Source organism: Somniosus microcephalus, chromosome 5 (assembly GCF_052327205.1).
Source record: "Somniosus microcephalus isolate GS21.2 chromosome 5, FLI_Smic_1.0, whole genome shotgun sequence".
In the NCBI taxonomy this organism is placed as follows: Eukaryota; Metazoa; Chordata; class Chondrichthyes; order Squaliformes; family Somniosidae; genus Somniosus; species Somniosus microcephalus.
In genome coordinates, this window is record NC_140991.1 from 283,341,442 (window position 1) to 283,367,871 (window position 26,430).

Here is a 26,430-nt window from a genome sequence, read left to right on the forward strand (position 1 = left end):
GCCTTTTTCGATCGCTAGGCTATGTTCGCTAAGTCTGTACCTTGTCAAGGTTCTTCTCAGTTTGTTATCCTTTACCATGGTCAGGTAATCAGCTATGTTGTATTGTCTGTTTAGGGCCAAGTAGCAATTGAGTTTGCTTTGGGTTTTTGTTGTTTCTGCCCAATATGTCAGATATTTTTCCTTTTGCTTAGCGACGATTGTGTTGGGTCGAATTCTTTGTGTTACCCTGTCACTGTCCTGGGGCTGGTTATTGTTAGTATTGTTAGTAGTTACTTCACTGAGTCCCAGGACTAATTGACTGAGGGTATTCTTCTTTATGGTCAGCTCTTGGCATTTCAGGGCGTCGTAGTGATAGCATTGGGGATTGCTCATTTGTAGGTGATTCCAAAATTTGGTGGCTCTTTTTTGGATAGTGATTATTAATGGATATTGGCCTAGTTCCGCCCTGCATGCATTGTTTACTGTTTTCCTTTGAGTCCGGAGGATACTTTTACAGAATTCTGCATGTAGGATCTCAATTGGGTGTTTGTCCCATTTTGCAAATTCTTGTTGAGTTAGCGGTCCCCATACCTCACTGCCATAGAGTGCAATTGGTTCAATTACTGATTTGAAAATTTTGAGCCAAATGCTAATTGGGATTTCTATTTGGATTGATTTTTTGATGGCATAGAAAGCCCTTCTTGCTTTCTCTTTCAGTTCATTCACAGCCAGTTTGAAGTTTCCCGTAGAACTGGTTTTTAAGCCCAAGTATGTGTAGTTAGTGGTTTGTTCAATTTTGGTTGTTCCTACTGTGAAATTTATTTTGGGTCCCTGATGTTTGGATCTTTGCTGGAACACAAGGACTTTGGTTTTTTGGGGATTTATTGTCAGGGCCCAAGTCTGGCAGTACGACTCCAGCAGGTCCAGGTTTTGCTGTAGCCCCCCAGTCTCTCTCTCTCTCCCCCCCCAGTCTCTCTCTCTCTCTCTCTCCCCCCCCGTCTCTCTCTCTCTCTCTCTCTCTCCCCCCCCCCAGTCTCTCTCTCTCTCCCCCCCCAGTCTCTCTCTCTCTCTCTCTCCCCCCCAGTCTCTCTCTCTCTCTCCCCCCCCAGTCTCTCTCTCTCTCTCTCTCTCTCCCCCCCCCAGTCTCTCTCTCTCCCCCCAGTCTCTCTCTCTCTCTCTCTCTCTCTCCCCCCCAGTCTCTCTCTCTCTCTCTCTCCCCCCAGTCTCTCTCTCTCTCTCCCCCCCAGTCTCTCTCTCTCTCTCTCCCCCCCCAGTCTCTCTCTCTCTCTCTCTCCCCCCAGTCTCTCTCTCTCTCCCCCGTCTCTCTCTCTCTCTCCCCCCCCGTCTCTCTCTCTCTCCCCCCCCCGTCTCTCTCTCTCTCTCTCTCCCCCCCCCCCAGTCTCTCTCTCCCCCCCCAGTCTCTCTCTCCCCCCCCAGTCTCTCTCTCTCTCTCTCTCTCTCTCTCCCCCCCAGTCTCTCTCTCTCTCTCTCCCCCCCGTCTCTCTCTCTCTCTCTCTCTTCCCCCCCCCGTCTCTCTCTCTCTCCCCCCCCCCAGTCTCTCTCTCTCCCCCCCCCCAGTCTCTCTCTCTCCCCCCCCCCAGTCTCTCTCTCTCTCCCCCCCCCAGTCTCTCTCTCCCCCCCAGTCTCTCTCTCTCTCTCTCTCCCCCCCGTCTCTCTCTCTCTCCCTCCCCCCCAGTCTCTCTCTCTCCCCCCCCAGTCTCTCTCTCTCCCCCCCAGTCTCTCTCTCTCCCCCCAGTCTCTCTCTCTCCCCCCAGTCTTTCTCTCTCCCCCCAGTCTCTCTCTCCCCCCCAGTCTCTCTCTCCCCCCAGTCTTTCTCTCTCCCCCCAGTCTCTCTCTCTCCCCCCCCAGTCTCTCTCTCTCTCCCCCCCCCCCAGTCTCTCTCTCTCTCTCCCTCCCCCCCAGTCACTCTCTCTCTCTCTCCCCCCAGTCTCTCTCTCTCTCCCCCCAGTCCTCTCTCTCTCTCCCCCCCCAGTCTCTCTCTCTCTCCCCCCCCAGTCTCTCTCTCTCTCTCTCTCCCCCCCCCCCAGTCTCTCTCTCTCTCCCCCCCCAGTCTCTCTCCTCCCTCCCCCCCAGTCACTCTCTCTCTCTCCCCCCCAGTCTCTCTCTCTCTCTCTCCCCCCGTTTCTCTCCCCCCGTCTCTCTCTCTCTCTCCCCCCCCAGTCTCTCTCTCTCTCCCCCCCCAGTCTCTCTCTCTCCCCCCCCCCCCAGTCTCTCTCTCCCCCCCCCGGTCTCTCTCTCTCTCTCCCCCCCGTCTCTCTCTCTCTCTCTCCCCCCGTCTCTCTCTCTCTCTCCCCCCCGTCTCTCTCTCTCTCCCCCCCCGTCTCTCTCTCCCCCCCGTCTCTCTCTCCCCCCCCCAGTCTCTCTCTCTCCCCCAGTCTCGCTCTCTCTCTCCCCCAGTCTCTCTCTCTCTCTCCCCCCAGTCTCTCTCTCCCCCCCAGTCTCTCTCTCTCCCCCAGTCTCTCTCTCTCCCCCAGTCTCTCTCTCTCTCTCCCCCCCAGTCTCTCTCTCTCTCTCCCCCCCCCCCAGTCTCTCTCTCTCCCCCCCCAGTCTCTCTCTCTCCCCCCCCCCGTCTCTCTCTCTCCCCCCCCCGTCTCTCTCTCTCCCCCCCCCCCCAGTCTCTCTCTCTCCCCCAGTCTCTCTCTCTCTCTCCCCCCAGTCTCTCTCTCTCTCTCTCCCCCCAGTCTGTCTCTCTCTCTCCCCCCAGTCTGTCTCTCTCTCTCCCCCCAGTCTGTCTCTCTCTCTCCCCCCAGTCTGTCTCTCTCTTTCCCCCACCCCCCCAGTCTCTCTCAATTCAATTCAATTTCAATTCAAATGCTTTATTGGCATGAATGTTTACAGGGAACCATATTGCCAAAGCTTACATAACAAAAAGTACAGTTTTCCAATTGTCCCAAACTATATACATAGCGACCGGGGCTCCTCCTTCACGAGCGAGGAACTTCACCAGTTCCTACTAGCGAGAGGTATTGCTGCAAGCAGGACCACCAGCTACAACCCCCGAGGGAACGGCCAGGTGGAAAGAGAGAACGCGACTGTCTGGAAGGCCGTTCTCTTAGCCTTAAAGTCTAAGGGCCTCCCAACCTCTCGCTGGCAGGAAGTCCTCCCGGCAGCGCTGCATTCCATCCGGTCACTGCTTTGCACTGCCATTAACGCCACCCCCCATGAACGAATGTTTGTTTTCCCCAGGAAGTCGACTACGGGAACCTCGCTACCAACATGGCTGACTTCTCCGGGGTCCCCCAGTCTCTCTCTCTCTCTCTCTCTTCCCTCCACCCCAGCCTCTCTCTCTCTCTTCCCTCCACCCCAGCCTCTCTCTCTTTTCCCTCCACCCCAGCCTCTCTCTCTTCCCTCCACCCAGTCTCTCTCTCTCTCTTCCCTCCACCCCAGTCTCTCTCTCTCTCTTCCCTCCACCCCAGTCTCTCTCTCTCTCTTCCCTCCACCCCAGCCTCTCTCTCTCTCTCTCTTCCCTCCACCCCAGCCTCTCTCTCTCTTCCCTCCACCCCAGCCTCTCTCTCTCTTCCCTCCACCCCAGTCTCTCTCTCTCTTCCCTCCACCCCAGTCTCTCTCTCCCCTCCACCCCAGGTCCCTCTCTCCCCTCCACCCCAGGTCTCTCTCTTCCCTCCACCCCAGGTCTCTCTCTTCCCTCCACCCCAGGCCTCTCTCTCTTCCCTCCACCCCAGTCTCTCTCTCTTCCCTCCACCCCAGTCTCTCTCTCTCTCTTCCCTCCACCCCAGTCTCTCTCTCTCTCTTCCCTCCACCCCAGCCTCTCTCTCTCTCTCTTCCCTCCACCCCAGCCTCTCTCTCTCTTCCCTCCACCCCAGCCTCTCTCTCTCTCTTCCCTCCACCCCAGCCTCTCTCTCTCTCTTCCCTCCACCCCCAGCCTCTCTCTCTCTCTTCCCTCCACCCCAGTCTCTCTCTCTCTTCCCTCCACCCCAGTCTCTCTCTCTCTTCCCTCCACCCCAGTCTCTCTCTTCCCTCCACCCCAGTCTCTCTCTTCCCTCCACCCCAGTCTCTCTCTTCCCTCCACCCCATTCTCTCTCTCCCCTCCACCCCAGGTCCCTCTCTCCCCTCCACCCCAGGTCTCTCTCTCTCTTCCCCCCCCCCCCCCCCCGGTCTCTCTTTCTCTCTCTCCCCCCAGTCTCTCTTTCTCTCTCTCCCCCAGTCTCTCTTTCTCTCCCCCCAGGTCTCTCTCTCTCTCTCCCCCAGTCTCTCTCTCTCGATCCCCGGGCCTCTCCACACCCACTCCCCCCAGTCTCTCTCTTTCCCTCTCTCTCTCTCCTTCCCACACAGAAACTCATTTATATATATAATAAAAAAAATATTTCTACTTTTTTCATAACATGCCCTCAAAAAACCCTCGGCACCGCCGGGCACTCCAGCTAGTATTTACATAAAATACTAGCTGATCTCCTATGGCATTGCAAACAGGGCTCAAAACCACGACGTCAGGATGTCACAAAACACTTTCATAAACCTCAGGATGTCCCAAAGCACTTTACAATCAATGGTACGGGCGGGGGCCTTATTAAAATACTTATATTGGAGTCCAACACCGTTTGTAGGGCCCTGACACAAGTGAACGTCGAGTGTCTGAGCCAAAGGCCTTTTGAGGAGAATGCTGCAGGGAACTCCGAAACACCCAACAAAAACCCGTGGCACGGATTTTTGTGGAGTCAGGAGGAGAATGAGCATTGGGAGCTCGCCGAACAAATGAAAGTGAAAAGTGACAATAAAAATGGTTCAGGACGCCGGCTTGTGCTACTGGGCGGGGGTCGGGAGTGGAGGAAGAAGCCCCGCTCACTGCCCACCCCGAATTGCACCATGATGTTAATTAAACCTGCAAACTCAAAGAGGAGCGCACGGGCAATTTTAAGATAGTTACGGTTGCGAGAAACCATTGGCACAAATGGCACTGGCATGAACTTATTCACCAGGAGATTCAAATTCCAAGCAGACTTTAACTTGCGTGAAAGACCTCAGGACGTCCCAAAGCGCTTTACAGCCAATGAAATACTTCTGAAGTGTAATCACTGTTGTAATGTAGGAAACGTGGCAGCCAATTTGCGCACAGCAAGCTCGCACCAACAGCAATGTGATAATGACCAGATAATCTGTTTTAGCGATGTTGGTTGAGGGATAAATTGGCCAGGACAGGACACCGGGGATAACTCTTCTTCAAGACGCCTATGGATTAAACAGTCTGGAATGCGATGTTACATCACTCAAAGTAAATTCTTTGCTCCGACATGGTGTATTTATTGTTCCTTTTTACTGTCCAGAAAAATCTCTGGACAAAAATCCTTACTGATTGAGAAACAGAATACAAAGTTCGTCCCGTTACCTGTCGTGTGACTCGTCTGGCTTCCCAATAAGGCTTGGAATCATCCACAGCTTTTCCCACCTTCTTACCAACTTCATCAAGCTTAACAGTGGCTTCGACTAAAACAGTTCGAAACTTCTGCCGCGCCTCCTGCAAGACAACAGCGGAACTGGTCAGGACGCATCGAAAAGTAAAACACGGCAGCAGCAAACAGCTTCGATATTTACAAAGAGAGGTACTATTATCAGTCTGCAATGAAAACGAATGCAAGACAAGCACAGTCCTAATTCCTATTCCATTTTGTATCAGGGGTACAGTCGGCCACTCCCCACCCCTGCTTATAGCGGGCGAGTTGGTGTTAACGGGATTTGCCGCTATATACGAAGGCCAGTAAAACTAAAAATCTAAGTAACCAACATATTTTTTAAAAACAGGCAATCATTAACTGCCTCTCCTCCTTACCTAAGAAAGGATATACTTGCCATATGTAAGATTCGCGAAATTTTCATTAAATAATCACGTAGGAAAATAGGGTTAATAAAACAGCTTTATTGACCAAAAGAAGCTTATACAGAGAAACCTTTGATAAAAGGGCACACAAAATGGCCACCAGACCTCGTGACCAGCTTCTGGGACCATTTGAATTTCTGTTACTGCAAGCCAGACAGGCTTGTGGATTGAGGGCATTAAAAGCCCGCGGAAACCAGTTTCGGGAAGCCGAAACTCATGGAACTGAGCATACATAATTGATTAGATTATAAGTACAGGACAGATTTGGGTGGCAGGATGAGACCCATCAAGAAATGGGCGGACAATTGAACGAACGCTTTAACCCATTACACTGTACAAAGAGAAGCCGTTTAACAGCCATCCAGGGCAATTTCCAGACCGATCAATATACAAACCAAGTTACGGTAACAAAGCAAAGACATTATCGGCCCAGGAAGGCCAGTTAAGCTATCACCGACTCCAGTTATGAAGACAAAACACCCCTGCAGAGAGTTCTGCCCGCCAAAATTATTACAAAGACAGGACTATGATTTGACAGGAGATAAGAATGTTCCAAAAAAAGTATAACTGTGGATTGAGTAAAGTCCATCGGAACTTCGGTTCGGAACGTGTTCGGTTCGTGGTTCGGTAAACGGTGTCCAGCGGGGTGCTCAGCCGTGTGTTCCGCGACTTTGAGAGGTTCGGCTAGGCAAGGCCCGGCCACGACGAGAAGAATTCGGCTTGGAAGCCAGCTCGGCCAGGCAAGGCCCGGCCACGACGGGAAGACGAGGAGGGAGGCCCGGGTACTTTTGTCGGGAGATCATCGACGACCCAGGCCGGAGAAGAAGACACTCAGGTCCCGGAGTGTGCATCCAGTTCTTCAACATCACATCGGTAACGGATCCATCCGTGGCGAGCGCTCACCAAGGCTGTATCGGCTGCCTCCATCGCAGGAGAACCAAGAGGAAAACAAGCTGTGCCAGAAGCTTCCAAACCCACGTGACGACGGAAAGCTGTGTCGAAAGGCTGCAAAGCCTTTTTCGCAATTCTTAAAGTGGTGAGCATAATCCCGAGTCCCTCAAATCGAAACTTAGTTAGGTTTAGGGGAGGGGGTTAGGGGTAATTGTAATGTGTTACCCCTTTCACAATGTGCCGTGTGTTACCCATTTCTATAAAGTTAAGTTTATAGATGTGTGCATGCTTGTAGTTGCTTTAATCTGTGCATATGACATGTATTTTATAATGCTGCAAACTGTTCAATAAAGGCATCCATTTCGTGCTATTCGACCTGGTCTATTGAGTTTTTCTGCACTACAGCTCCCTGCACCTAAGTCCAAGGTCTAGAACCATAGGGGCGAGTGGGTCGAACCACTCACGGGTAATTATTGCAAGAAACCTGGCAGGAGACCAGAGCAAGCAAGAGAAACCCCCTACAGATAGAGGGAGTGCAGCGAAGGTTCACCAGACTGATTCCTGGGATGACAGGACTGTCGTATGAGGAGAGATTGGGTCTACTAGGCCTGTATTCACTACAGGTTAGAAGAATGAGAGGGGATCTCATTGAAACGTATAAAATTCTGACAGGCTAGACAGACTGGATGCAGGGAGGATGTTTCCCCTGGCTGGGGGTTCTAGAACGAGGGGTATGGGGTAGGACATTTAGGTCTGAGATGAGGAGAAATTTCTTCACTCAGAGGGTGGTGAACCTGTAGAATTTTCTACCACAGAAGGCTGTGGAGGCCAAGTCACTGAATATATTTAAGAAGGAGATAGATAGATTTGTAGACACAAAAGGCATCAAGGGGTATGGGGAGAGAGCGGGAATATGGTATTGAGATAGAGGATCAGCCATGATCATATTAAATGGCGGCGCAGGCTCGAAGGGCCGAATGGCCTACTCCTGCTCCTATTTTTCTATGTTAACAGTTACATCCAGATTCTCATCACTAAAGGTAATTGCACTGTAACCAGGTGCTAACAGCTGACTGAAAGTGCTCGACAACCTGACTTTGCCTGAAATCAGCAGAGCCTCTAAGTACACAGCAGGAACTTACTGAACAGTCGACGTGCTTAATACATTATATACGGCACCTTTGTAATTGACTCTATGGTGATGGCAAATTGTTATTTGCCCAATATAGGGGACTGCCTGTAATAAGCGAGGAGAGTATACATGGTGGGGATTGTAATTCATCCCAACATCTCTCTGCAAATTACAGCTACGGTCAGTACAGGAACTGTCCCGTTGTGTAACACACTGGAGCTTATCCATCTCTTATTACAGATTATCGATGTTAAGCTGCAGAAGTGTTGACAAAAGTAAACCAGCAAAATCCAAGCCAATCTGTTTTGTTGGTCTCATTAGGGTGGTAAGAGTACAGAATTCCCTGCCACAACTCAATGGAGAGTTGATAAAATCCATTTTTTAAAGAAAAAGAATTAGATAGCTGCTTGAAAAAGAGGAAGATAAGAGGGGTACAAAATAAAGGGATGAGGCTGAATGGAAAGAGCAAGCTTGCATTTTTATCCTGCCACTCACCACCACAGGACGTCTCAAAGCGCTTTACAGCCAATTAAGGGCAGTAAAAGTGTAGTCACTGTTGTAATGTAGAAAACATGGCAGCCAATTGGCACACAGCAAGATCCCACAAACAGCAATGATATAATGACTAAATAACCTGTTTTAGTGATGTTTTGGTTGAGGGATAAATATCGCCCAGGACACCAGGGAGAATTCTCCTGCTCTTCTTCGAAATAGTGCCATGGGATCTATTGCGCCCACCTGAAAGGGCAGACGAGGCCTCGGTTTAACGTCACATCTGAAAGATGACATCTCTGACAATGCAGCACTTCCTCAGTACTGCACTGAAGTGCCAGCCTGGATTATGCACTGACGTCTCTGGAGTGTGACTTAAACCCAAAACCATCTGACTCAGAGGCAAGCGTGCTGCCAACTGAGCTACGGCTGACAACTAAAGAGCAGAGAAAGAGGACAGAAAGGGAGAGAGAAACAACCAGAACAGCAGATAGAGAGAAAACCTGCAACACAGATACAGAAGCAAAATACTGCGGATGCTGGAAATCTGAAATAAAAACAGAAAATGCTGGAAATACTCAGCAGGTCAGGCAGCATCTGTGGAGAGAGAAACAGGTCCATGTTTCAGGTCGATGACCTTTCATCAGAACTGGGAAAAGCTGGAGATCGAACAGGTTTTTAAGCAAGTGTAGGAGCAGGGAAAGGGGGGAGGGGAGGAAAGAACAAAAGGGAAGGTCTGTGATAGGATGGAAGGCAGGAGAGATTAAGAGACATTAAGAGATGGTGCAAGGCAAAAGGAGATGGTAATGGGACAAGTTAAGAAACAAAAGATGGCTCTAGATGAAGTGTAAATGGCACTGGCAGAATGAAAGACAGCTGCCATGTGGGAGAGAGAAACAGGTAACAAAGATGCTTCCTATTCCTTCCTGTGGGCAACCCACTAATATTTGTGACCGATAGAAAATCAGTCTCATTTCAACATTTCCAGTGAGAATTCAGTCATATTGGTTGCTGTGAATAGTGAAATAACTGTTCAACTGAGAGCTGCCCTGCAAAAAGTACAATGGTGTTCATTGATAAATTATTGCATTCACAGCAATTTCCAAAGCAACCAGATGTGCAGTAATTCATCAATGAACACCATTGTAGTCCCACATTTAACTCCCAGAGGTCTCCAATGCCACGTGGGGCCAGCTGATTGGCCATTCAATTACAGGAAGATAAACAACCAAAGTATAAACAATGCCTCAGTATTCATGTCTCAATAGAATATTTCCTCGGAACAAAACTGAGATTGAAATATCAGAGTTAGACTACCACACAAAGGGGGGTGCCACTCATAAATCAACTGCAAGTAGACCCCTGATATGCAATCTAAACAGGGCCTCTGGTTTAAGGTGACTCACTAAGTCAAATTACATTTTATTACTCAACATTTGCTGATGTTATAAGGTTCACACTCTGCCAGTTTATAATTAGGGCCACTGGTGCACAATGCCTGAATCAGTCAAATCTCATTATCACTACAGGGTATTATGGGATTTGCAGCTTTGCTTCGTCAATAGTACTCTGCAATTGTGCTAATGTTTCCATGAAAGCCACAAATCACACTCTTTAATTTCAGTGAGCGAGTGATCAATCTATGGGCCCTCTAGGGAGACAGTGGAAGCAGATGCTGTGGATTCATTCAAATGCAAAGTAGATAGATTTCTTTCAGAAAATAACATTTTGGGATACAGTATACGAGTAATTTGAGACATGACATGTGGAAAGTGTCGCATGCTTGGGGAGGAACAGGTGAGTTTGGACCTATGATTCCCAAAGCTCTCCACCACTGAGTTTGATATTTAATTGTTAAATGAGTGTTATGATAACTGTTAATCTAAAAGAGGAGGAATTGTAATGTATATACCTTTAAGGGGGGGAACTACTTTTTACAGCTCATGTATACTGTAGTACCGGCAGTGACCACACCTGTATATAGCACTGAGTAGTAATCTGTACAGTTCAGTTCCAGAGTGAGCCACGTTGAGTAAACACCTGTTGTACCATTCTCCTGCAGTCTGTGTCTTACTACTGACGGACACAACATTGGCGACGAGGCAAATTCGATCCTACCTGCAACTCTGCATCACCTCCCAGGGATTCGTTCCTGGAGACCAGTAGATTGGAGGTCAAGGCCAGAGACACGGGTGTCGACCACGGGCAACCGCCCAGTCATCCAGCAGAGACTCGAGAATTGCGGGGGAGGCTGGCAACAGGTAGTGCGCAGACCCTTCCCGGACAGCGGCACAGCAAAGGGCCGAGCAGCGTCGACGGGAGAGAGAGAGAGGGCAGAGCGCACCCGATGTTCAGGGGCCGAGCAGCGTCGAGGAGAGGGAGAGAGACGCGCAGAAACCCGCGAGGCGCCGCCATTGCCACGAGGACCGCCGAGAGCGGCGTTGGCAGCAGCGCAGGAGAAGCATTTGACAATGAAGTTGAAGATTGGACTACATATGTCGAACGAAGAGAGGTATACTGCAAGGCAAATGAGGTGTCAGATGACAAGAAAGCGCCGGTATTGTTAAATTTAATGGGTGCAAAGACGTGTGGCTTATTACAAAATCTAGTAACCCCAGTGTAGCCAGTGGAAGAGAGTTTTGGAGACATAGTGACGATACTACAGGAACATTTAAACCCTACACCGCTGCCGATAGCAGAAAGATTCAAGTTTCACAAACGGAACCAGCATAAGGATGAAAGCAATGCTGAATATTTAACAGAACTGCGCAAACTATCGAAACACTGCCAGTTTGGAACGCGACTGGCAGATACCTTAAGGGACAAGTTTGTGTGTGGGCTTCAAAGTGAAGGAACCCGGAAACGGCTTTTATCTGAAAAGGCCCTTACGCTGGACAAGGCTTTCAGCATTGCGGTATCATATGAAGCAGCAGCACGGGGCGCTGCAGAGATACAACAGAGACGGCAAGAATATGGCACAAACGAAATGTCATACAGAACAGAGAAGTGCTATCGCTGCGGCAGAACAACACACGACCACAATGATTGCTGGTTCAAAGACAAAGTGTGCACAGTGTGGGAAAGTAGGACACATAGCACGAGTCTGCAGGTCGGGAAAGAAAACCAGCAATAAGAAATCTCCAAAAGAAAAGTACAAGAAGGTACATAAAGTGACGGAGAATAGTTCAGACGAACAAAAGAGTGATACCGACTCCGAAAACAGGGAGCTGAGTTGTCTGAAACTACATAATATGATCAAAACGGAGGATCACCGAACCATTTGGGTCACTCTCAAGATAGCAGGAGTCCAGGTAAAAATGGAATTGGACACAGGATCAGCCCTAACAGTCATAAACCGACGGGGCTACAAGCAGCTATTCTCACACATACCCTTGAGAGACACAAAAATTAATTTGAAGACGTACACGGGGCAAAAAGTCTACCCCAAAGGAAAAATAAGGGTGACCGTTATATATAACGGTAAGGAAACACCAAAACTAGACCTGTATGTATTGCAAGATGGAGGATCACCATTACTGGGACGTGAATGGATCCAGAAAATACAGCTGGATTGGCATTCCATACAAGCACTGACTGTGGTTGCGAAAAAGGATGACGACGTCACACCTGGGTGACTGTCAAAGATCCTAACCGACGCACAAGAAGTGTTCCAGCAAGGACTCGGAACACTAAAAGGCATGACAGCAACAATTAAAATCGAAGAAAACGCAAGCCCAAAATTTGTTAAGGCCAGACCGGTACCTTATGCGATCCGCCCAGCTGTTGAAGCAGAGCTGGAGAGTTTGGAACGTTCAGGAGTACTGTCCAAGGTAGACTGGAGCGAGTGGGCTACATCCATCGTCGCTGTGATGAAAAAGTCGTTGAGCAGCACGCCTGGGGAACCAAGGAAGGTTCGCATCTGTGGGGACTTTAAGGTAACAGTGAACCCAGTCCTTCACACCGTGCAATATCCACTTCCGCGGATTGAAGATATTTTCGCCTCGCTATCTGGAGGGAAACGCTTCACTAAGATTGATCTGGCCCAGGCGTATCTGCAAATGGAGGTAGAAGAAGCATCAAAAAAATACCTCACAATCAACACCCATAATGGTCTCTACCAATACAACCGGCTGGTATTCGGGGTAGCATCAGCTCCGGCTATTTGGCAAAGGGCAATGGAACAAGTCCTGCAAGGGATCCCAGGGACCCAGTGTTATTTGGACGACATCCTGGTCACGGGCGAAAATGACAGTGATCACCTCGCCAACCTGGAGCAGGTGCTCACTAGATTGAAGGAATATGGGCTCCGAGCTAACCGCCCCAAATGCGAGTTTTTTAAAAAACAGATCTCGTATTGTGGCCACATTATCGATAAAGAGGGGTTACATAAGTCCCCAGAAAAGATTGAGGCAGTAGTCAAGGCTCCAGCACCGGAAAACGTGTCACAACTGAGGTCGTTCCTCGGGCTGGTAAACTACTACCATAAGTTCTTGCCAAATTTGTCTACAATCCTACACCCACTGAACACCCTACTGCAAACTGGAGTGCCATGGAAGTGGAGTGACGAATGTAAACGAGCTTTCCAGAAGAGCAAAACACTAATCACATCGAAGGAGGTATTGGCCCATTTCAACCCAGCACTACCAATTCGGTTGGCATGTGATGCGTCACCCTACGGCATTGGAGCGGTGCTGTCGCACAAATTCTCGGACGGCTCAGAGAGGCCAATAGCCTTTGCGTCACGATCACTAACCTCAGCCGAGCGTAACTACGCCCAGATTGACAGGGAGGCCCTCAGCCTAGTGTGGGGAGTGAAAAAGTTCAATCACTATCTGCACGGGCAGAAATTCACCTTGCTGACTGACCACCAGCCTCTTGTCTCCATTTTTAATCCGAAGAAGGGCGTTCCAGTGATGACTGCGCAACGACTACAAAGATGGTCACTCTTTCTAGGGGCGCACCACTATGAGATTGAATATAAGGGCACGAAACAGCATGGAAATGCTGATGGGCTATCACGCCTGCCACTGCCTACTGCGGAGGAAGCACCAGCAGTGGATCCTGTCGAAATATTTCATTCGACTATAGTTGAATACTGTGGTAAACCAATGTTGTTCACTCCACTGTTGTTCACTTCACTGTTGTTCACTCTTGCCCATTGTTGTACCTGTCTGTGCATGCCTCAGCTGGCTCCGCCCCTGGCTCCACCCATATGCCCTGGTATAAAGGCGGCTGCTCTGCAGTTCCCCAGGCATTCAGGACCGGTCGACCACTAGAGGCATGCCTTCGTTCTTTAACTAATAAAAGCCTGTTTGTTACTCTCTTAACTTCCAGTCTTTCTCAGTAATTGATAGCACATCAAATACCTACCGGTAACTAACGCTCGTATAGAAAAGGAGACCCGAAATGACCCGACACTGTCTCGGGTATATGATTTGACGGTGAAGGGATGGCCAGCACATGGCGACTCACTGTTGCCAGCATTCTCGACAAGAAGAGAACAGCTGTCAGTGTGCCGGGGGACCTTGATGTGTGGATCCCGAGTGGTAATTCCACCCAAGTTAAGGGATAGAGTGCTCAATGAGCTTCAAGAGGGTCATCTGGGAGGGGTAAAAATGAAAAGCCTTGCCAGGGCTTATGTGTGGTGGCCGGGAATCGATAAACAAATCGAGGACCTGACCAAGAGCTGCTCAGGATGCCAGAAAGTCCAAAATGCACCACCACATGCCCCTCTACACCCATGGGAGTGGCCCTCATCTCCATGGCAACGGGTGCATATTGATTTTGCTGGTCCATTCATGGACTCAATGTTTTTAATAGCCGTGGATGCGCACTCGAAATGGCCTGTGGTGATCAAAATGTCCTCCACCACCACGGAGAAAACTATTGCAGTCCTACGGACCATTTTTGCCAGGAATGGCTTGCCAGAACAGATTTGCTCCGATAACGGACCACAGTTTGTGTCCGAAGAGTTCCGGAGGTTTATGCAGAAGAATGGGGTAAGGCATTACACATCCGCCCCGTATCATCCAGCCACAAATGGATTGGCTGAGAGGTTCGTACAAACCTTTAAGAAGGCAATAAAGGCTATGTACAATGACAACATTCCGCTGCAGCATAAGGTGGACAATTTCCTGTTCGCCTACCAGAATGCGACACATGCAGTCACCAATCAGGCCCCGGCCATGATTTTCTTTAACCGAAGATCTCGCCTGGATTTGCTCAGACCAAACATACGAAGAGATGTTGAGAGTAAGCAATTCCAGCACATCCATGAGAAGCCAACAAGGAGCTTCAATGTAGGGCAACCAGTCTTGGCCCGCGACTACCGAACAGAAAAATGGCAACCAGGAACGATATGCACACGGCAGGGCCCACTAATGTACACAGTGGACGTTGGGGAGAACATCGTGAGACGCCATGCTGACCAGATCCTAGAGTCACAGGAACAAGTCAACCCCATGCCTCGCCCATACGTACCTGGTGAGGTACCCGATGTACAGGTCGCATCTACCCTAGAAACAGTAGCATCGGAAGCTGATGACCCAACCGACGACAGGCTGCCAGAATCGCCTCCACACCAAGAGCGAGACACTCGGGAAAGGTGCTATCCAGAAAGGATCAGAAAGCCTCCCCAAAGACTGAATATATAAATGGACTATTTTCAGCTAACGTTGTATGTTAAAAGTGTTAATTGTAATTAGTTTGATATTTAATTGTTAAATGAGTGTTATGATAACTGTTCATCTAAAAGGGGAGGAACTGTAATGTATATACCTTTAAGGGGGGAACTACTTTTTACAGCTCATGTATACTGTAGTACCGGCAGTGACCACACCCGTATATAGCACTGAGTAGTAATCTGTACAGTTCAGTTCCAGAGTGAGCCACGTTGAGTAAACACCTGTTGTACCGTTCTCCTGCAGTCTGTGTCTTACTACTGACGGACACAACAGGGCTGTCTTGCCATGTCGGAGCTCCGAATAGCTAACTTGCTTTGGGAGTCTCGTATCGGGCATGCGGACGATGTGGCCCATCCATTGGAGCTGATTGAGCGTGGTCAAAGCTTCGATACTGGGGATGTTGGCCTGAGCAAGAACACTGACGTTGGTGCGCCTATCCTGCCAATGGATTTGCAGGATCTTGCGGAGGCAGTGTTGGCGGTACCTCTCCAGTGCTTTGAGGTGCCTGCTGTACATGGTCCATGTCACTGAAACATACAGGAGGGCGGGTATCACTACTGCTCTGTAGACCTTGAGCTTGGTGCTGGATTTGAGGTCCTGGTCTTCAAACACTCTCTTCCTCAGGTGACCAAAGGCTGCACTGGCACACTGAAGGCGGTGTTGGACTTCGTCATCGATGTCTGCCCTTGTTGACAGTAGGCTCCCGAGGTATGGAAAGTGGTCCACGTTGTCCAAGGCCTCGTCATGGATTTTGATAATCGGGGAGCAGTACTGTGTGGCGGGGGCAGGTTGGTAGAGGACCTTTGTCTTACGGATGTTTATTGTTTAGTCGGATTACAGCATCTGATACCAATCTAACCAAGGGATAGGCGAGGCGGGATGTACTATAGGCCCAAGACATGAAATCACGCACATATTTGGGAGCAGAAAAAAAAGGGAAATAACAAGATGAGAAATTATAACCATTCAAGTAAATCTAAACACCAGAGGCCTAACCTCCAATACTCCAATGATAGAAGTGTGTTGCACTGCTGCTGGTGCGATTATTAAACAGGCAGTCTAAGACACCAGCACATCCAACTCCCAAAAGCGAGCGTAAGATTCTACCTCAAGACCGCCAGAAACATTTGCTGGAACTAGAGTGCATGTGCTGGTTTAAATTGAGTGACCTCTTGTTGCACTCTATTTCCTCGCTAGATTTAGCACTGAATGGCCATTCCCGTAAGCAGACCCCATATCCCTATATCTGCCCAGTTTTGAGGTAAATGTACAACAACATCTATGTAGCGCCTTTAACGTAGGAAAACGTCCCAAGGTGCTTCACAAGAGCACTATCAAACAAAATTTGACCCCGAGCTGCACAAGGAGATATTTAGACTGACGACAGGTAGGTTTTAAAGGAGAGAGAGTTAGAGGTTAGGGAAGAGAATTCCAGAGCTTTGGGCCTAGGCAGCTAAAGGCACGGCCACCAATGGTGAAGTAATGAAAATTGGGGATGTGCAAGAGGCCAGAATTGGAGGAGCGCAAAGATCTCGGAGGGGTGCAGGGCTGGGGGAGGTTACAGAGATAGGGAGAGGCGAGGCCATGGAGGGATTTGAAAGCAAGGATGAGAATTTTAAAATTGAGGTATTGCCGAACCGGGAGCCAATGTAGTTCAGCGAGCACAGGGGTGATGGGTGAACTAGATGGCGCGAGTTAAAATACGGGCAGCAGAGTTTTGGATGAGGTCAAGTTTACGGAGGGTGCAAGATGTGAGGCTGGCCAGGAGAGCATTGGAATAGGTAACAAACCCAGGGGTCAAACAAAGAACCCTTCACGATTGTATTTCTGCTTACTGGAATATATTACACGCCACCTCGAGTCCCTCTGTCTTCAGATAGGTGGATGTCTACATACACGCTATCAAACCGAGGCTCAGACTATAAATCCACTGTCAAATTTATTTAACATTGAACAGGTAAGTAAGCAACATTCAGTACAAACTAGATATTAACAGTAGTTACAAACTTGAAATATCAAAACAACAAAGCTGCTTTACCTGCGTGACCTCAATGTTATGTTGATCTCTGACTAATAGTCGCTCACTTCTTACACAGCGCATTAATACCATGGAGCCAGATTTAGCTCAGTGGTTGTCTAGCTTCCTCTTACATGCATCAATGTTATTCGCCTCAACTACTCCATGTGGTAGCGGGTTCCACATTCTAACCACTCCAGAGAAAACCGGGCCATTCCCGATCAAACTCCGGGGCCCTAGGTCAGTAAAGAGTAAAATACCCTCGTGTTCAGGAATAACTGTTCGGTTTCTTTGTTTATTTTTGATCACCGAAGGAACTGCTCCCTTTTGGTAGATTCATAAAAGGTTAAAACGCACTGTTTTTATTTTCAAGGTTGAAAATTACATCAAACATTGTAATATGTACTGCATAGAATTACAGCACAGAAACGGGCCATTTGGCCCAACTGGTCTATGACGGTGTTTATGCTCCTCATCCTCCCACCCTACTTCATAAAACCCTATCAGCGTGACCTTCTAGTACTTTCTCCCCCGTGTTTATCTAGCTTCCTCTTAAATGCATCAATGTTATTCGTCTCAACTACTCCCTGTGATAGCAACTTCCACATTCTAACCACTCAATTCAATTCAATTCAAATCGCTTTATTGGCATGATAAGGTACATCTTATGTTACCAAAGCATCGAAAAACATTTATGGTTGAACACATAAATGCAGATCTATTCATAGTGTATAAACAGATAAACAGATATATCCCCGAGTGTATAATTTGTATATACTCTTTTCTTAGGTTTACTGGTTGTCCCTCTGTTTATGGCAAGCTGTAACATAGTGTGCCGCTAAGGTTACACAATTTCTCTGTTCCCCTAGTAGGTATGGGAGTTTTTGGTCGTCATTCAAATTTCTGAATTCAGGGCATATTTTTGTGAATTTTTGGTAGAAATTCTCCCTGATGCCCTGATATTTTCCACAAGCTGTGAGGAAGTGCCTCTCTGTCTCCACCACTCCCTGACTGCAGTGAGAGCATATCCTGTCCTCTCTTGGCAGCCGGGTCTGTCTGTGTCTGCCTTTTTCGATGGCCAGGCTATGTTCACTAAGTCTGTACCTTGTCAAGGTTTTTCTCAGTTTGCTATCCTTTACCATGGTCAGGTATTCAGCCATGTTGTACTGTCTGTTTAGGGCCAAGTAGCAATTGAGTTTGTTTTGGGTTTTTGTTGTTTCTGCCCAATATGACAGGTATTTACCACTCTCTGGGTAAAGAAGTTTCTCCTGAATTCTCTATGGGGTATATTGGTGACTATCTTATATTCACAGCCCCTAGGTTTAGATTCCCCTACAAGCAGAAACATTTTCTCTAAAACACAATAGCAAAATACTGCAGATGCTGGAAATCTGAAACAACAGAAAATGCTGGAAACACTCAGCAGGTCAAGCAGCATCGAGGAGAGAGAAACAGAGTTAACGTTTCAGGTCGATGACCCTTTGTCAGAACTGGAAAAAGTTGGAGAAGTAACAGATATTTAAGCAAGTGTAGGGGCAGGGAAAGGGGGGAGGGGAGGAAAGAACAAAGGGAAGGTATGTGATAGGATGGAAGGCAGGAGAGATTAAAAGACAAAAAGGGATGATGGTGCAAAGCAAAAGGAGATGGTAATGGGACAACTTATGAAACAAAAGATGACTCTAGATGAAGTGTAAATGGCAGTGGCAGAATCATCAACAGCTGCCGTGTGAGAGAAGAAAGAAAAAATAGGGGCCGAGGTTATGGTCTGAAATTGTTGAACTCGATGTTGAGTCCAGAAGGCTGTAAAGTGCCTAATCGAAAGATGAGATGCTGTTCCTCGAGCTTACGTTGAGCTTCATTGGAACAATGCAAGAGGCCGAGGACGGAGAGATCAGAGTGGGAGTGGTGCGGAGAATTAAAGTGACAGGCCACCGGAAGCTCAGGGTCACACTTACGGACTGAACGGAGGTGTTCCACAAAGCGGTCACCAATCTGCGTTCGGAGACCGCATCGTGAGCAGCGAACACAGTATACTAAATTACAAGCAGCACAAGTAAATCGCTGTTTCGCCTGGAAGGAGTGTTTGGGGGCCTGGACAGTGGGAAGGGAGGACGTAAAAGGGCAGGTGTTGCATCTCCTGTGCTTGCGCAGGAAGGTGCCATGGGAAGGAGAAGGGGTATTGGGGGTGATAGAGGAGTGGACCAGGGTGTCGCGGAGGGAGCGGTCCCTTCAGAATGCTGAAAGGGGAGGTGAGGGGAAGATGCGTTTGGTGGTGGGATCACGCTGGAGGTGGTGGAAATGGCAGAGGATGATCCGTTGAATGGAGAGGCTGGTGGGCTGAAAGGTGAGGACAAGAGGAACCCTATCGTGGTTCTGGGAGGGAGGGAAAGGGGTGAGAGCAGAAGTGTGGGAAATGGAACGACATGGTCAAGGGTCGTGTCAACCACGGCAGAGGGGAATCCTTGGTTGAGGAAAAAGGAAGACATATCAGAAGCACGAGTACGGAAAGTGGCATCGTCAGAACAGATGCAGAGGAGACGGAGAAACTGGGTGAATATACTAGAGTCCTTACAGGAAGCGGGGTTCTCTACGTCTACCCTATCAAGCCACTTCATCATTTTAAAGACCTCTATTTGGTCACCTCAGCCTTCTCTTTTCTAGAGAAAAGAGTCCTAGCCTGTTCAATCTTTCCTGATAGTTATAACCTCTCAGTTCTGGTATCATCCTTGTAAATAGTCTAAATACACACTATCAGACCGAGGCTCAGACTCTAAACCAACAGCGAATTTATTTAACATTGAACAGGTAAATGAGCAGCATTCGATACAAACTGGATATTAACAGTAATTACAAACTACTATTCTCTTTGAAATATCAGAACAACAAAGATGCTTTTCCTGTGTGACTTCTCAACATAACTGAACATTTCACACATGGTCGTTCCGTTGCTTCCTTCCTACGCATCACAATGATGCCATGGAGCCAGATTTAGCTTAGCCTCCCAGCTGACTTCAGATTTATTAACGAGCTGAGCCTTAGCAGCCAGATACAAGCCCACAATCGGGAACTCCTCGCCACAGAGCTATCCATCAAAGGGATAGTGACAAATGATTGGCCCTGCCCCCATCATAGGCCGACCCACAGAGATGTCAACCTTGAAGTATTGCAATCAGTGAGATAGCCTCTCCAAAACTTGCTGGAGACTGCAGATATTTTTTGGAGGTTAAAGGATGCCTTTACTTGCTCTGTGAAGGAGGCCGTGTGTCAAGTTCGTGTTTCCCACGGATTTGCTAAACTATTTCAGTCGATTTAGACAGCTGCAAATTAGCCTCGCTGGAGGAGGAACTCTCACTTTGTTTTGCTTTGACACAGCACGGAGTGGAAGTCCAGTGTAGTGTCACAACCCAGATCACAAACACTCTGGGGATTTGCTGGACTTGCTCCACCTGCATCGTAAAATACACTGAAATACTGTTCAAACCTGTAGTGGGCTCTCAAAGAAAAGAAAAAACTGGCAAACCGTAAATGATTGTTAAAGATATCGAAGAGAATTTAAACCTTTTTTTTTATTAAAGGACTGCGTCTAATAGTAAAGGAATTGCAAATTTAAATTTGTGCTAATTTCATAACCTTGTCTTAAAAAGTTCTGGAAAGTAAAGACTAAAGTGCATGTTGTTACAGATGCGGAGGCCTTGTGTAGCAGATTTTTTTTTAAACGTATACCGTGGCCACAAACTTCCTCCTAAACTCAACTTTTAAAAAGTACTTAACCTATTTGTACATATTTACTTTATTAACCATTTACTCTATTCATTTACACTTTGTCTTACCTGGCTGCCCATTATCACGTGCAGTTAGAACATTTAGACTGGTTCTCTTTGTTTAGCAAGCAGATAGAAAAGCTCGCAGTGGAAATGTTACTTCAGTAGGTTTTTGTTAGGCCAACTGTTTATCTTTAGACACTACCCCAAATGATCCAGAAAATATGGTTTCACAGGTATTGTCAATAAAAATACAATTAACATTTAGGAACAGGAGGACGCCATTCAGCCCCTAGAGCCTGCTCCACCATTCAATCGGATCACAGTACCTCAACTCTATTGACCCACCTTTGCTCCATATCCCTGGATATCCTTATCCCCCAAAAATGTTTTAAAAATATATATCTCAATCTTGCGAGCTCCAATTGGCCCAGCCTCCACAGCCTTTTGGGAGAGAGTGTTCCAGATTTCTACTATCCTTTGTGTGAAAAAGTGCTTCCTGATTTCCCTCCTAATTGGCAGAGCTCTAATTTTAAGATTATGTTCCCTCATTCTCGATTCCCCCATCAGAGAGTTTCTCTGTGTCTATCCTATCAAATTCTTATAACATTTTGAGCACCTCGATCAGATCATCCTCTCAATCTTATTTACTCAAGGGAATACAAGCCAAGTTTATGCAACCCCTCCTCATAATTTAACCCTCTAAACCCCCGATATCATTCTGTTGCTCTGCGCTGCTCCCCCTCCATGGCCAATATATCCTTCCTGAGGTTAATACACAAGGCGACACGAGTATGATCTTAGAGCAATCAGCCGTTTCTGCTCTGGGAAATTTTTCCTGTTTGACGAAACAAAACAGTGCCCATTTAACTGGAAAGATTTCAATAATGAAAGTTCATTTTCCTCATCCAAAATCTAGTATAGAATTTAGTGAACAGGGGCTTAACTCTTTACAAGGGCAATTCTAGGGCAGAATATAACATGGAACATTCAGTAAAAAAAACTGTAGGTTAACCGTACAGGAAACTTTCGACTTACTGGCACCTAAATAACCGGAAATCTCGGTTAACCGGCAAAATTCAGGAGTAGGTTCAGGTAACTTTTATTACTTGCCTTCCTCCATTTGTTGCTGTGCAAGGGTGTGGCTACAGCTGTTGCTAAGCTACAGAGACGCTTGGAACTTGTGGCCATTGTTCTGAACTTGTTGCTAAGCAACAGGGTTTGTTGCTTTATACGGAGCTCTCAGCTCTGTATCTTTTACTATAGCTTTCGGTTATCCGGAATTTTTGATGAACCGGCAACACGTCGGTCCCGGATAAAAAAAAAGTTTCCTGTATATGGTTTTCACAAACCAATATATTGATACTTTAAAATTAAAATCGTCTAAAGGTGCTCCTGCCCGCAATAATCAGAGATGAACGCTTCCATCAACCAAGCCTCACCTGCACCGCTGTTTGGGTTATATCCTGAACATTAGCCCCTAAGATAAACACATTATTTAGTAAGACTGAAGAAAAATGGGGCGTGAGAATAATTAAGGGGTACGGTAGCATAGTGGTAATGTTACTGGATGAGTAATCCAGAGGCCTGAACTAATGATCCATGAGACAAGAATTCAAATCCCACCATGGCAGCTGGGGAATTTAATTTCAAATAATTAAATAAATCTGGAATAAAAAGCTAGTATCAGTTGTATTCAAGAAGGCAGCTCACTACCTTCTCAAGGGCAAATAGGGATGGGCAATAAATGCTGGCCTTGCCAGCGACGCCCACATCCCTTGAGTGAATTTTTAAAAATGGCTTGTAAACTGCTTGTTAGATGATATAAAAGATTCTAAGGGAAAAGCAATAAAGAAAAAATGTGCAAATAGCCAACGTAGTGAAAAGGCCAAGAGAAGGCCCACACTATGAAAAAGGCAAAAGGCTTGCTCACCTACTCAATGATGCCACAAATATAAATGACCAGATAATCAGTTTTAGTGAAGTTGATTGAAGGATAAACGTTGATCAGGACACCATCTGCTCCTCTCTTTTACGTCCACCTGAGAGAGCAGATGAGACCGCGGTTTAACAATTCATTTGAAAGAAGGCAGCTCAGACCATGTAGCACTCCCTTAGTACTGCAGTGAAGTGTCAGCCTAGATTATATGCTCAAGTCCCGGAGTGGGGCTTGAACCCAAGAATGAGGCTCTGGAATTCCAAGTCCAGAAGTAAAACACGTTTGTTTATTTATTTTTTAATCTTGTTTCAGACCCCTGCTATAGTTCTTGTAGATTCCTAGACTGAAGTTGATGCAATTTACAGTAATCCTGATTCCCATCAGTATTGTGGATTTTGGTAAGGTGGTTGTTTTGACTGCCTTTGACCAGCCTGTGCAGAACTTTTAGAAAGTGTTTTGTTAAATGCATTAAACCTGTAACCTGTGTCTTCTAAAGCAAGCCATGTGTTTCCTTATTAACTTTTATAATTAAGCTTCAAAGTGTCTTGCCCTAATTAGACACTTGTTCCCATGAAACTCTCTCACATGAAGGGCTTCCCAAAATAACTCGTTCAAATTGAGAACAGTTTGTCTTTGATTCGCTTCAAGTACAAAGATACAAGAGGTTAGCCTTGGCTCGGTGGTAGAATTCTTGCTTTTGCGTCAAAAGGTTGTGGGTTCAAGTCCCACTCCAGAGGCTTGAGCACATAATCTAGGCTGACACTCCAGGGCAGTACTGAAGGAGTGCTGCACTGTCTGGGGCAAGTTCTTTTGGATGAGACGTTAAACTGAGGCTTTCAGGTGAACTTAAAAAGTCCGAAAAGCAGGGTGGCTCGCCTTGGACGTCCCAAAATAGCTCCAACTTAATAAAGAAGTTTTCTAATGTCCTTCATTTACAGAGATATAACATCAAAGTTTCTCACATTTGGTGACAGTCACCTGCAGGGTCAGGTGGCTAAGAATCTGGTCCCAGTCAACATTCATGTGGCTTGTCACTCTGATCCTAAGCAAATACTGGTTGTTCTCCAGTGGCATTGCTCATGCTAGGTCTGAGTATGTGCTGTCTGATAATGACAAGAGTGTCTTACCACATAATGCACTGTGTATTATTATATAAATAGTTTTTATATTAAAATAAGATAGCCAAAATACACACACAGGAGCAACGGGACTACCTTGAGGAAAGAGTGCTATGGCAGAGCTATGCTTAACTTGTCCTGTCCCTATAAGGACATAAACTGTAACTACAGCTTTGTTGAAACCTAATCCTCTACCTGCTCCGTTACTCAGTGGTGACGCACTCTCAACAGGCACATCCTGAGATCAATTAGAGGCTAATTACTGTTGTTGGAAAAAGTCTGTCTCTAGATTGGCAGCTGCTTGTAAATCCCAGGCTCCTCCCCTTGGAGACAGGCCAGGTTATCATGATCAACAGAAACTAGGAGGAAAAAACTAGCTTTTTTTTTGATAAAGTACTTTAAAAAGAGAGATTATTTAGTTGTGATTTGTTGTTTTATAAATTTGAGTCAGTCTGGGTTCTAGTGTCATTCTTTTAAAGTTATATTGTGAATTACTTTAGAACCAAAATGAAGACAGACAAGAATAACTTTTCACACAGCGTTGCATCAATGGTGTGGTGACAATTCTGGTCAACCAGGTGAACAGATTTAATTACCACATGCGTAAAACTAAACCAAAAAGGTATTTTAACACTGTAAGATAGCAGGAAAACAAAAACAAAATTATATATTAAAGCATGATTTTTATGTTTTGGGGGTTGAGGTTTTAAAATGTGCCTGTCCAGGATGATGAATCCTGTGAAAGCTGGTCTGGTTGCCTGGGTAACCAATATCTTACAAGTAAAAGGCAGACCCTTAAAAAGAAAGCCATCATATTATAAAGTAAATTGAAGGCTGGGATGTTCAAGAGGCAACACATACACAACTGCAGTTTTATAAGGGATTCCATTGGATGAACTTTGGTCTGTTAAGTCAACGAAAGTAGCAACACTCGAGGGTGATGTTGGCCACCTGTTATAATTAGATATATAAAGCACGCTCAGTGTAAACCAGTCCCAATACACAGAACGCATCCCGAACTACAACGTAGGAATAAATTCATATCAGCTTTACCTCTAGTTCGGTTTCCTGACGATTAATAGCATCTGTCGACTGGTTCAGCTTCTCAAGTTCCCCCTAGAACACAATTAGGGAAATGGATAAAGACTCGAAACAGAGAGTCAAAGATTTAAAAATTTAACTGGCCACATTTTCAAAATTCCTTCCCAAACCCCCACCCCCACACACATTGTTGAGATTCCTTGCATTGTGAAATTCCTCTCTCCTTAATATCAAATGCAAAAAATGCAAACTCAAAAGGAAATACTTGCCTTTGAGGCTCTTAAATCTAGCAATTTAAAATACGGATCATCCTTATCGTGTTGGACTTAAATACCTCAAGATGTACAGACGTGTTGCAGTCCATCAATGTGTGTTTCTGCAAGTATTGTGCATTCTGTGCTGTACCACGATTCAATTGTATAAATTTTATACTACTCAATGAACAACATTTTGAATTAAACTTGCAACTCTCTCTTGGATAATTTGCAAAGATCTGTAGACTTGTATTACACAAGACAAAGTTTGACACTAATGGGGTGACCATACGTCCCCGTTTTCTGGGGACAGTTCCCGGGTGAGGTACTGTGTCCCCGGGCAAACAATGTACCCCTGGGCAGTGAGCGTAACCCCCTGGGCACAGTGAGCGTAACCCCCTGGGCACAGTGAGCGTAACCCCCTGGGCACAGTGAGCGTAACCCCCCGGGGCAGTGAGCATAACCCCCTGGGGCAGTGAGCGTACCCCCCTGGGCATTGAGTGTACCCCCGGGGCAGTGAGCGTAACCCCCTGGGCATTGAACGAACCCCTGGGCAGTGAGCGTAACCCCCTGGGCAGTGAGTGTACCCCCCCTGGGCAGTGAGTGTACCCCGGGCAGTGAGCGTAACCCCCTGGGCAGTGAGCGTAACCCCCTGGGCAGTGAGCGTACTCCCGGGCAGTGAGCATACTCCCCTGAGCTGTCAGTTTTCGGTCTAAGGCTAAATTAAACAACAACCTGTACAATGGCCAGAGTGACTCACTGCGCATGCGCGACTGGGCGGTCTTTCTGCGGATGTGCCAGTTGTTGTTTGAGTTTCCGGTCAGGCTCGTGCTGCTGGATTGTCGGGGCTGGAAGCGGCTGGGAGTACAGCAAGTCAGGTGTGACCTCAGTCACTGTGTGTGGGGGGGGGGGGGGGGGGGGGGGGGGGAGTAATCCTAGACACTGTGGGGTGGGGGGGTCTGGTGTGACCTCAAGGGGGCCGGTAATCCTAGACACTGAGAGGGTCAGGTGTGACCTCAGTCACTGGGGGAAGGGGGGGCGGGGCGGTAATCCTAGACACTGTGGGGGGGGGGGGGGGGGGAGATCAGGTATCTGAATGTGCTTCACTAGTGTGATGTCATATCCGCAGTAATTATATTCACATTTGTTTTGCATTTGTAGTGTATATGTGCAACTGTTAAAATATAGGCTGCTAAAAATGTTGCCTCGTTACACTGCACAACCTACATTTTCCAACCTGGCTACTTTGCTGTGCTCTCGCCCTGTGTGTCC

The 26,430-nt window shown here is 47.2% G+C and overlaps 1 protein-coding gene across 2 annotated transcripts in view; it reads right to left on the reverse strand.

The window, feature by feature from the left end:
- Nucleotides 1-26,430, reverse strand: part of sh3bp5b (SH3-domain binding protein 5b (BTK-associated)) — an 84,469-nt gene that overhangs the window by 28,720 nt on the left and 29,319 nt on the right. Inside the window, exons 2-3 of one of the 2 annotated variants that reach the window (XM_085989033.1) lie at nt 24,917-24,979; nt 5,342-5,470 (exon numbers count right to left, since the gene is read on the reverse strand). In XM_085989033.1, coding sequence (XP_085845159.1) covers nt 5,342-5,470; nt 24,917-24,979 — 192 coding nt within the window. The remainder of the gene's footprint in view (nt 1-5,341; nt 5,471-24,916; nt 24,980-26,430) is intronic. The other variant, XM_085989034.1, reaches the window with a different exon arrangement.